The sequence below is a fragment of the Dioscorea cayenensis genome, chromosome 17 (genome assembly GCF_009730915.1).
Source record: "Dioscorea cayenensis subsp. rotundata cultivar TDr96_F1 chromosome 17, TDr96_F1_v2_PseudoChromosome.rev07_lg8_w22 25.fasta, whole genome shotgun sequence".
In the NCBI taxonomy this organism is placed as follows: Eukaryota; Viridiplantae; Streptophyta; class Magnoliopsida; order Dioscoreales; family Dioscoreaceae; genus Dioscorea; species Dioscorea cayenensis.
This window is the reverse complement of record NC_052487.1, coordinates 16,936,131-16,948,370: the sequence shown is the minus strand read 5'-3', so window position 1 is coordinate 16,948,370 and position 12,240 is coordinate 16,936,131. Positions and strand designations below refer to the sequence as shown.

Below are 12,240 nucleotides of genomic sequence, written 5' to 3'. Positions count from 1 at the left end.
CTAGTGGAACATCTCATTTGAGACGCCATTTACAAGGTCAGTCTTAAAAAAAACATAACAAAGATATTAGACAATATACAATAGCAAGTCACCCTAACTGCAAGTGGTGGGTCACTCATCAAGAATTATAAGTATGATGAAGAAGAATGTCGTAGAGCTATTTCAATTTTCCTTGCATGTGGTAAGCATTCTTTTAGAACAGCTTGAAGAACCGTGGTTTAGATATTTGATGAGTATTGCAAGTCCCAACTATAAAAAAATATAAGTAGACAAACGACCACTGAGAGATGTTTTTATGTTATTATACAAAAAGAAAGAGAGCATGTCATAGAAGAGTTGGCTAAAGCCCCGGGTCGGATATGCCTAACTTCTGATAATTGGAAATCTGAGCATACAATTGATGAATATATTTGTGTTACAGCCCCATTGGATTAATAGTGACTGGAAATTACAAAAAAAGAATAATCGATTTAGAGCCTTGACCCCTCCTTATGATGGTTTAAATATCGCAGATCGAACTTGTTTTTGTGCTTAGCTCAATGGAAAATAGACAAGAAAAATTTTTCAAGCATTACTTTGGATAATGCTTCTTATAATGATGTTATGGTTTCTTCTATTAAAAGTCGTTTTCGGGCAAACAGGGCTCTTTTATGTGATGGGGCTTTTTTCCAAATTAGATGTTGCGGACATATTGTGAATCTCATTGTTCAAGCTGGTTTGAAACTGATTGATGTTGTTGTTAATAAAATTCGTGATGGGATAAAGTACATAAAAAAATCTGGTCCACGCAAGAAAAGATTTTATGAAATGGTTGAAAAAAGTTTTCACTTGAATGGAACTAAAAAATTGCATCAAGATGTGTGTGTTAGGTGGAACTCTACATATTCAATGCTTGAATCCGCTATTTATTACAAAGATGTGTTAGATTATTGGGGGCAGCGAGATAAAGATTTTTATTGTTTTGCACTTTCTGGAGAAGAGTGGGGATCTATTCTAATTATTTGCAAGTTTTTGAAAATTTTTTATGATGTGACTTGTATGTTCTCTGGTTCGAAATATCCCACTTCAAATATCTATTTTAGAGGGGTTTGGAAAATCCACAACGTATTGATAGACACTGTTAAAGGTCCGCATTCATTCTTGAGTCCTATGGTTAAGGAGATGCAAGAGAAATTCAACAAATATTGGGCAGAATATAGTGTGGTATTGTCTTGTGCAGCTATTTTAGATCCTCGTTACAAGTTGAAGTATGTGGAGTATTGTTATACAAAACTTTATGGCAGTCATGCATCAGAATTTGTGCAAACTATTCTTAATACACTTGGAATCTTATTTGATGAATACTTGAAGAACTCCAAATTCAATTCTTCATCTTTGGTTGGAAATTCAAGTGTTACGGAGGCTGCTTTTGTGAATTCAAATCGCCGTAATTCTAATATTACTAGGGCTGAACTTGATAGTTGTGATGAGAGTGAAGAATACAAAGAGTATTTGAGCAAATCTACATTAGAAATTGAAAAGTCACAATTGGATCTTTACTTGGAGGAAAAATCACTTGAGTTGAACACTGATATTGATATCTTGGACTATTGGAGTAGAAGCTCAATGAGATATCCTGAACTTTCACTATTGGCCCGCGATCTTTTGGCAATTCCTATATCTACCGTGGCATCAGAGTCAGCGTTTAGTATTGGAAAGAAAGTCATCAACTATATGAGGAGTTCACTTAAACCAAAAACTGTTCAAGCCGTCGCTTTGCTTGGATGATTGGATGCGTAGCTAAAGGTTTTTTTCAAAGCAGTTAATCTTTTTCATTCTTTTTCCATGTACTCGATATGTTATTTTTTTACTTATTGATTCCTTAGTTTGTTATTTTTACAATTATATTAGGATTTGAAGATGAAGCATATGTCTCTAGTGATGATGAAAATGATGAGAAAAATGAAGATGTTGCAATGACTTCATAGGTAAAATAGTTTTTTGATGTATTTGAAGTTTAGTTTGATTCATTTAATTTTTGAAGTACATTGAATGATGGAAAAAAAGCTCATGGTTTCTGTCTTTCTTGATTTTTTTAGATATGTGTATCATGCATTGCTATCATTGTTCCATTATTTTTTTTCCCTAATTTGATTGTTCTCTTAATATTGAAATGTTTAGATGATCTTTTTTTTTTGTCATATAATCCACTTTATGTGAAGAGACAAAAAAAACAAAAAAAAAAGAGAAAAAGTTAGTGACTTTCTCAGATTGGATAAGTTGGAGAACTTGGCTTTCTCAATTGATACTTGTTTCTTTTTCCTCTTATTGATCAATTTGTTTCTCTTTGATCTATTTGATTAATCTGATGCTTGATATTATTTGTCTTGCGTGTAATGTTTTTTTATGCAACAAATTTTTGGGAAGAAACAAGTATCAACTTCTAATCTCATATGGATGCCAACAAGAATATATATTAATTACATTTGGCTTTTTGATACCCAGTTTGTGCAATGTTTGTTATTTAAGCTGTGTAATATTATCTCATATGATAATGGTTTGCTATTTAAGTAGGATGATGTAGATATATGTATGATAATGGTAAGTTTGTAAATGTTTGTTAATGTTGTCACATATGTAATGTTCTGCAAGGATAATTTTTTTTAGTTCCCATATATGTGATAATGGTTTGTTTATATATATATATATATATATATATATAATTATATATTTAAATCTACATTTGAGTAATTTTTGGCAATGTAATGTGTTATAGAATAATGTCTTAGGTATTAAACATTTAATAATTAATTTATTATTTGTTTAAAAAATTTATTTGGGCGGGCTTTGGTTTAAGGCTACAAAAATCGGATCGGGTTCTCAGCAAAAATATAAGGCCCATATTATCGGGCCGGGCCGGTTTGAGGCGAGTTTAAATTTTTATGATTATCGGTCTCAGCCCGGCCCGGCCCGGCCCATGGACAGGTCTAGTCCCTACCAACAAATGAAGGACCCGCCATCGATGCTACTGGGAGTAGCCCGGATGCTACCGACATAGCAAAGATGAAGTTTATCGACTACTCAATTGGGATATCCATCCGTAAAGATCGGCATTGGAAGATGCTCGCCACCATAAGAAAATCAACAATGTCTCTTCCTCCATCGCATGATGTTGAAACAACAGTTGTACCACCAGCACTGGATCGGCCGGATACAAGGGCAGCGTCTGAGAAAATTGCCCCTACAGTGGCTCCACCTACAATGGACCAACCTCCAACAAATGTTTCCCCAGTTGATGATGTCGTTACAGCCGATGTTGACAAGATCATTGAATCTTTTGCCAATAAATCCCAGTCTCGGTGGATCTAGAAGATGATAGTGCCGTATCGAAGAAGGACACAATCCCACAACAACACGAAGCAATAATTACTGTCGATGAACCATTGTTTCACCAATAGGAAGCAACTTATGCACCAAGCACAGAACACCAACAACCGTCGACAACATCACCCAAAGGATAATCATTGGGAATCGAAGATATCTCGACTATTCCTGGTAGTGAACCCTCTGGTGATACCTCAAAATTGAAAAATACTGCTAAGGAAGGAAAAGGAAACGTCGACGAGGACACACAGATTACTCACGTGGACAGTACAGTCCTTGTAAACCAACAATATGAATATGTACGGAAGAATTTTTTTCCAAAGAAGAAATGATATGCCGGATACACGCGACTAGACAAATTCGGGCAGGAGATAATAATGATCTACTTGAACTGTTGGATAGACAAGTATGTATGAAGTATCCATATAAGTGATCATTTAAATATATGTGTTACCATTTAACACATGTGGTTTCCGCTTAAGTAATTATGCTATCATTTAAAATATTCTAAATATATCGTTCAATAACTCAAACATAATTTCAGAGGACTGAGCCAATTGATCATACTCCTCCAAAGAAATCCTTTTTCATCAAGAAAACATCATTTAAGAGCAATCTTTGAAAGTATAACATAAGTATAATATTGTCACAATGAAATTTAACTTAGTTTGCACAACTCATTTAGCCATCATAACCAAGATATCAAGTTTTTTTTCTTGAAAATACCCACTTCGCAACATATGATCCAAAACATTGGGTTTACCATCACAAGTAACTTATACTTTGCAAATATTCTTGAAATAGGTTAAATAATAAATCATCAAGTTTCTAAATGTCATAGAAAACATTCCAAGAGTATTAGCAACAATAAATTATCATTGAAGACCAAGGCAACTCAAATATTTGAAAACATGCATGATTTATAGTTCATAATTTAATAAATCCCGCTCACAAACTTGGCGAGCTAAAGACCTCCAGTGTTACTTCTCCACTGGCTCTTTCCCCTTGATTGAATTCTCACCTCCCTAGAAGCATTTAAACAACCAAAACAAGCTATGAAACCTCATCAATGACTTGATCAATTGAAATGAAGAACAATGCTCAAAATGGGAAAATGAGTGCTCCTAGGGTTTTCTAAACACTCTAGCAATAAGATCTAATAAGAATGAAACTCTCACAACCCTCAAAACTAACAAGAAAAGCAAAAGAAACCAAACTCGGTTCGGTGCTACAGTAACCCTAATTTAGAACATGAAAGATCTTTCTCAAATCTCAATAGATTCAAGGTTATACAACTTCAATCTTCTTCTATTCTTTAAATCCAAACAAAACCCATGATTATTCTTCAATAACTTTAAAGAAAATCCAAATCAGAGAAAGGGAGAAGAAGAAGAAGATCAAATAAAACACATCCTTACCTCAAAGCTTCTCAAAACCCTAGGGGAAAAGCACTTCTCAAGAGAGGAAGAAGAGATCTTTGAATTTATTCTTGATACAAGGCAAGGGATGATGGGTTTGAGAAGTGGGGATGAAGGTTCTAGAGGAGGAGGAAAGTGGAAGAGAAAAGGTCTCAAGGAAAGGTGTGAAAAGAATGAGAAAAAGATGAGAAAAAGGGCATTTTAAACCCTAGATTTACGCCCCAAATCGACTCCCCATACGGCCCCCTTATGGCCCCCATAGGGTCCCGTTTGACCTAGATTAATGTTTCTAGAATTTTCATACCAGGGTGTATCCAGCCCGTTTGGACCCCGGTATGCCCTATTCAGCCTATACAAAAATAGCTATAAACGATTCAATTGGTGTCCGATTGACCTCAATTTTGTTTCTATTGACTTGGGACACTCTTAAGCACACTCACACATGAAAATTTCTCAAGAAAACATATTGAAACATGAGGGGAAAAAATATACATACATAACTCGCGGACCTCGGACACTTGTGACTCGATCCTCTTCCGTCTAGGATGCCCAAGTTACCTTCTCGTGATAGGCGGACGCAAACGCAGTTCTCGATTATTGTCCGTAGGCTTGTCATGGTTGGGTATGGGGAAAATAGCTTCCTTATACACCAATTTGTAAGTGTCGATGGTAAAGTAGCCACTAATAAATCGATGAACGTTCGTGTCAGTCTGCATTATTACAACGCAAGTGTGTTTGCATGGGATACCATAAACTTGCCACCTATGATATAAACAAGTTTTAACCGATAGATCTATGGAGTTGATGTACTAGTCAATCACTTCAAAATAGTCATTGACACATCGACCAACATGAAGATTTTGGCTTTCAGCAACAATTTCCTCTACTTTCTTATGTATGTCGGGGTATAAGTAGGTCTCCCATTTGTTTGTTTGCTCACGGCGGGTGCATAACATGTGCATCAACTTGAACATGTATGACGTAAAATAGAAACATTATAAGTCACTATTAAGTGAAGACCATGAAATTTAAACTGAAACAAACAATTTTAATTGAAGACCCTGAAATTTAACCCAAAACAAACAAATTTAAGTGATGACCATGAAATTTAAACAGAAACAAATAGTTTTAAGTGAAGACACTGAAGTTTAAATATAAACAAATAATTTTAAATGATAACAATTTAAACGGAGATCAACATTTAAATACCGTAAGGAGTCGCCATTTTCGTCACCGATAAATGCCGAGCTTCTTTGATCCATGGATTGAATAACTCTGCAACATTTGAGTACATCTTGCCCCAACGTTCACCTCTAAATAAATAATTTTACCAATGTGACATATCTGATTTATGAAGCAGCCAGTAATAATCTTCGGGCGACGTGACCTATAGTTCATTCACCGAATCATCAAATTCTTTTGTCGTGGATGCATATGCAATACGAAAGTATATGGACCAATAATCCTCCCTCAATGCCTTCCCAAGTCTAATATTGCCTTTCATAAAATTGGCCTCCAAGTATCGAAGGAGTAGTATGCATGTGGGGAAGAAGGGAAGACCCTTGCAATGGCGTTGACAAGGCCCTTAGATCTGTCCAACACAAAAGTAATAATCTCTTCATAATCCCCATCACTGTATAAAACATCACCTAATTTGGAAATGAACCACGTCCAATTTGCATCGTTCTCGCTGTAGATAATACCGAACACCACGTGAAAAAAACCATTGTTTTCATCTTTGCCTGTGGCACCCAATAGAGTACCCCGATATTTTCCAAGAAGTTGGATACCATCGACAAACAACAGCGGCCTGCAACCCCTCTTGAATCCCATGATACACATAATGAAAGAAAAAAAATGCATGTTTAAAACGCTCATCGTCTCTTTCCACAATTGCAATGCTGCCGGTGTTTGTCTCAACCACCTTATCTGCGTACCAAAGCAACAAATCGTAGCTGAAGACCTCGCTGCCGTCGAGAAAAACCCGGGCATACTCTATACCCAACAAAGCTTACTTGTATGGTATGTGGATACCATGTTCCTGTAACATGTCCTTCTGAATGCCGATGACCTTGTACAAGGGCTGGTTCTTAAGCTTCTGAATAACATGTGTGCTTTCTAATTTTTTGGATGCTTTCGGATGTGACACCGAGCCAATTTCACCACCACAAGTGTGTGACGAGTGCATTGTCTTGATTCTAAAAATATTTTTATTGTAATTCTTTGATGCATGAAGGCGTCATTCACAACCAACGACAGCGCATTCGACAGTCACCCTATGTTTTTCATTCTTTATGAATTTGAAGTCAAAATTCCGCTTGATTTCAAAATTACGCTAGAAAACGTTGTCTGATATGCAAAGACAAAACTTCAGATTGAACTGATAAGGCAGGAAGGCCTACCACACCGTCAGGGTTACCCTGTGGTGAAACGGATATTCTCACAGAATCTGAATACCTGGTAAAATCAAAGATTTTAAACACAAACATAACATTTTAAATGGCAACGGGGACAGTTAAGCAGAAACATACAATTTTAACCGGAAACTAGCATAATTAAGCAAAAGCATAAACATTTTAAGCGGAGATTGGGATAATTAAATGAAAATAGAAAATCCAAAAGGATAATTAAGCGATAAAATTGTTACGCTTCAGTTAATCACTAATTAACTTGTACAAACTATGTAAGCATAAAAAGGAGAAGAACTTTACAATGAGAAAAATTCGTTGTCAGTAGAAAGGGACAATGGCACATCATCTGTTTCAACCATAAGATCGACTGTAGTGCATTTGAATAGGGGATACACATGACACATGTGCTGGAAGTCAACCTCGTTTTCTATTGAACAAACTATTTGATGTGCATCGGGTGTGATAAACTTCACCCTGACACAGGAAACATCGAGACCCAATCGCTCACACATCTCCGCTAAACACTGATTCTCAAGAAGTTAGCACCGTAAACACTAGCACTCGTCCCTCCCCGTTGTATCTAGCAATAGCATAAAAACTCTCCGTAGTATACCTACACGAAAATAAATTGTTACTCTCTCTTGTAGTGGGTTTCTCTTATGAATCAAGGTGAGGGCAAGGAAGAGATGGTCACCTTCTCGAGCAACCGGCAGAACTCCAACACATTAAATGGGAAAGGAATTGAAAAACTCCAATACTCCAAAGTAATAGAAGTCTTCTATAGTTTGTTTAAGTAAAAAGCAAACATGAATGCAAAATTTTTATAAACATGATCTACTTGGGCAGTTTTTTCCCACTATTTTTAAGGGCAACGATGGAGTTTCACCACATGGAGATAGTTCGACTGACCTACAAGAGACAAAAAAAGAAAAGTGAAACAATAACAGAAGGGCTATCTGGGGTATTCATAACTTACAAGGGGTGTTTGGGAAGTTTTTAAATTTATGGGGGTAAAAAATAATTTTTCCTTCCTAATATACATAAATGGAATATATTTATAAAATGGGAAATTCAATCTCCCAAAAGGGTCTATAAAATCCCAGAAATCCATACGAACGTTTCTTGTTCGCCACGCCACTCTCTTCTTAAAATTCCAACCTTTGTCGGCATCTGGTCATTCACCTCCACTCACCACCATAAACCCTAGAACTCTCCCGGAGATGGCAGGAATTGGTCCGATCTCGCGGGACTGGGAGCCGGTGGTCATACGCAAGAAGGCCCCCACCGGCGGCGCCAAGAAGGATGACAAGGCCGTCAACGCCGCTCGCCGCTCCGGCGCCGAAATCGAGACCGTCAAGAAATGTATGCCTCCCTTGCTTTCCCTGTTCCTTGATACAGTTCCTGTGCTGCTTCTTTTTCTCCATTTGTTAATTCCTTTTTTTTTTTTTAATTGGCTTCTTGTTTCTTTTTTTTTGCCGGTGTTTTGATGAAATATGGATTGTTCTTTGGTAGCACCAGCATAAAAATTGAGTTTTTTAGGTTCATCTTGTGTTGGAATGAAATGTTTTAAGATTGATTTAGGGCTGTTGAGTAGGGCTTGAAGAAAGGAGGCGGAAGCATCATGAATTTTAGGTTTGGATGAATTTTGATTGCATCAAGGAAGATAATTGTTGAATTAAGCCTGTTTAGATTGGCTTTTGGAGTAAAATAACACGTTGTGATGGCTTCAAAATTTGCTCAACCCTTTCTGGAATTATGCATCTTTATATTGAGGGATATAATGAAGCTGCTGATTAGAAGTGACGAAAGAAATTTGTGGGCTTAAAACAGACGAATGCATAGATATTTTACAACATAATCAACTTTTTGCCTCAATAGGTAAAATAACACTTATTTTCCATTCACTTATGCATTTATGAAGTGGATGGAAACTTGGGGCAGACAAGGCGATAGAACTTTTTCGCTCTTTTAATTTGTAATGTTCTGATTTGCTGTCATTTTTTAACCTAGCATTAGTTGCTTGATACATATAGCAACATATATATGAGATATGGTTGGAAATATTATCTAGGGTTTTCAAATGAATCAAGTTCATTATGACTTGATTTGATGTTGCATCACGGTAACATGTATGTGAAATATGTTTGTTATAAACTCTTGGGCTTTAAGTCAATTAACCTTAGTATGAATTGATGTGGTATTGAGTAAAATATTTTAGTTAGTCTTTTATATATCTTTCACTTAATTTGGTATTTTGATTGTGTGGCTTGTTATGATCTTCTGTCGGTTTGTGCTTTTTTAGCTAATGCTGGCACAAATAAAGCTGCTTCTAGTGGTACATCCTTGAACACAAGAAAGCTTGATGAAGAATCAGAGAATCTTACTCGTGAGTATCTTTTGACTATCAGTATTTCATGAATTTGTATTCTTTACAATAACTTGATTTCTTTGCATCCTATTAGTATTAGTTTCCTTATCTTCAGTATTTGTTACTGTTAAAACTTTTTTCTTTGAGAAATAGTAAGTCTGTTCATTGTCTTCCCTTTTCCTTGGTACTAGGGATATGTAGAAGTTTTGATCACAACAAGGGAAAATGTGTGCTACTCTTATCATTTTATTGCATCATGCCAAAAGGGACAAACATGATACTTTTTTTTTGTTCCGATTGGTGTTAGAAAAATTACATGGATTTTGGAAGCAGGAAATCGTAGTTCTATTTTATATGAGAGGATAATAGTGACAGAAATTAATTATTCATGGATGTTTTTCACAATCAAATATGCATATTCTGGAATGTTTCAGATTTAAAAGATAAAAACAGCGTTCATTGCTTTTTTTTTTTTCCTGGGCTCCTTTATTTGAAGAACTAGATGCTTTAACAAGCATTGAACTTGCTTGACGATGCTTGCTTTTTAGAAGAACAGAGGAAACAAATATAAAATGTTTAACCAGGTTTTAGCTTCTAACCTGTTGATGAGATGACTGGTTTGTGTGTTTACTTTGTTATCACATAACTGACTTCCAATTGATTTTGTGTGGAACCATACCGTGTTCTATGGTATATACTGATTTCTATTTGGATCGCAAACATAGCCTCTGTTGCTCCCCAGCACAAACTCACAACAGTGATCATATTATATTCCACATCCTGGTGCCATCTTCACAATTAATATATCTATTTTGAATTTTTTTTCCCCTCGCATCTTATCCAAATTTCAACCAGATGATCGAGTGCCAACAGAATTGAAGAAGAACATTATGCAAGCCAGAATGGATAAAAAATATACCCAGGCGCAACTTGCTCAGGTATGCCATGTTTTCCATGTCTGCTGACTAATTCTTGCATATAGGTCAATCATGTTGACACAGATTAACCCTTACCCTTTCAACTCAGCTGATCAATGAGAAGCCCCAAGTGATTCAAGAATACGAGTCTGGTAAAGCTATTCCTAACCAGCAACTAATAAATAAACTGGAGAGGGTTCTAGGAGTGAAACTACGGGGGAGGAAATAGTAGAAGCAGCCATCAAATGGGCCTAATGTAATAAGTTACACTGGACTGTATGTTGGTCTGTCTCACAATGTGGTTGATAGCTTGGATGAGTTCAATGAATTTCAACCTTCAGCTTAACAAATGAATTCCAGCTACATTTCTTTCAAAAGCAATCGTCTGTTGGACTCAAGAATCCTGTAGTGATTTTTCTTTTGTGTCTTGCTGTTGGTTTAACCTCTTTTGCTTGTTAATAAGGAGCACTTTTATAAATGCAGAAGACTGTTTTGGGTGCATAAACTATGAATTTTGAATACATTGTTGCATAGTTTCCAGCAACATTTATGCTCAACGTAATTGATTGAATTTAGGGTTTTTTTTCCTAATATGATTTTTTTATTATCAAAATAATTCCATGTGAAATTTTCACTAATATGTTTCTAAACATCAAATCAATACTAAAATATTTGTTTTTAATAGGTTTTTTTAATAAAAATTATAAAACTAAAATATTTTTTTCAACAAATTTTAAGTTATTATCAATTTTTAAAAAATTGTAATTTTTTCAACAACATTTATTATGCCAAAATATGTTATTATTATTATTATTATTATTATTATTATTGTAAGAAAAAGTGAGAAGATGTATTTCAGTAAGGGCAACAATCAAATAAATAGATACAAGAGTATGTGAGAGTATGTATTAGGGTTGTTAAAAAAAAACCGGTTAAACCGTAAACCGGACCGGACCGGTTTTTTTTGAACCGCCGGTCCGGTTCCAACCGGTTTCATTATTAACCGGTCCGGTCCGGTTTTGAAACCGTTCGAGACGGTCCGGTCCGGTTCCGATTTTTGGAACCATGGGTCCAAACCGGACCGGACCCTGGTTCTACGGGCTTTTAGTTATTTTTTTACCTTAAACTCTCTCTCTCTCTCTATATATATATATATATATGTAAATTTTCTATTGCTAATGAAGCTAATTGTTTGTTTTTAACTCTATATATTAAATGACCACTCTATTAATTTAATTTTAATTCATAAAAACCGGGACCGAACCGGATTGGACCAAATTGGTCCAAAACGATCCAAACCGGACCGGTCCGGGTTTCTCTGTTATTTGGTCCGGTCCGGTTCCAATAATAAAAAAAACCGTTTAACCGGTCCGGTCCGGTTTTGGACCGTGCACAGCCCTAGTATGTATAAATAAGAAGATACAAAGTATATATACATATACATTATACATAAAGGTATATAACTCTAACACAACTTCTCAAATTCACGGTGGGTCGTAAACCGAGAGTCACCATAAGTTTGTCATCTAAAAAATGAAATGAAACGATAGGATGTGTCTTAATGAAAAAAATCAACAAGCTGCTATATAGAGGCAGCATACGGAAGAAGAATACTACCAGCAAGATAATGATGACTAATAAAGTGAAGAGAGACCTTAAGATGCTTCGTGCGCTCATAAAAAACATGATTGGTAGCAATTTTGATGGCATTCTGGTTATCACAAAAGATAGGAGTGGGGGAGGATGTGGAAACACCAAAGTCC

General features: G+C 35.8%; 1 protein-coding gene across 1 annotated transcript; it reads left to right on the top strand.

Annotated features, from left to right (window-relative positions):
* Positions 1-8,308: 8,308 nt before the first annotated feature.
* LOC120280076 (multiprotein-bridging factor 1b-like) lies at positions 8,309-11,034 on the top strand. Its single transcript, XM_039286805.1, has 4 exons — positions 8,309-8,554; positions 9,495-9,578; positions 10,416-10,498; positions 10,587-11,034. Exons 1-4 carry the CDS (start codon positions 8,413-8,415, stop codon positions 10,704-10,706), a joined length of 429 nt encoding a protein of 142 aa, XP_039142739.1. The 5' UTR covers positions 8,309-8,412; the 3' UTR covers positions 10,707-11,034.
* Positions 11,035-12,240: the final 1,206 nt, after the last annotated feature.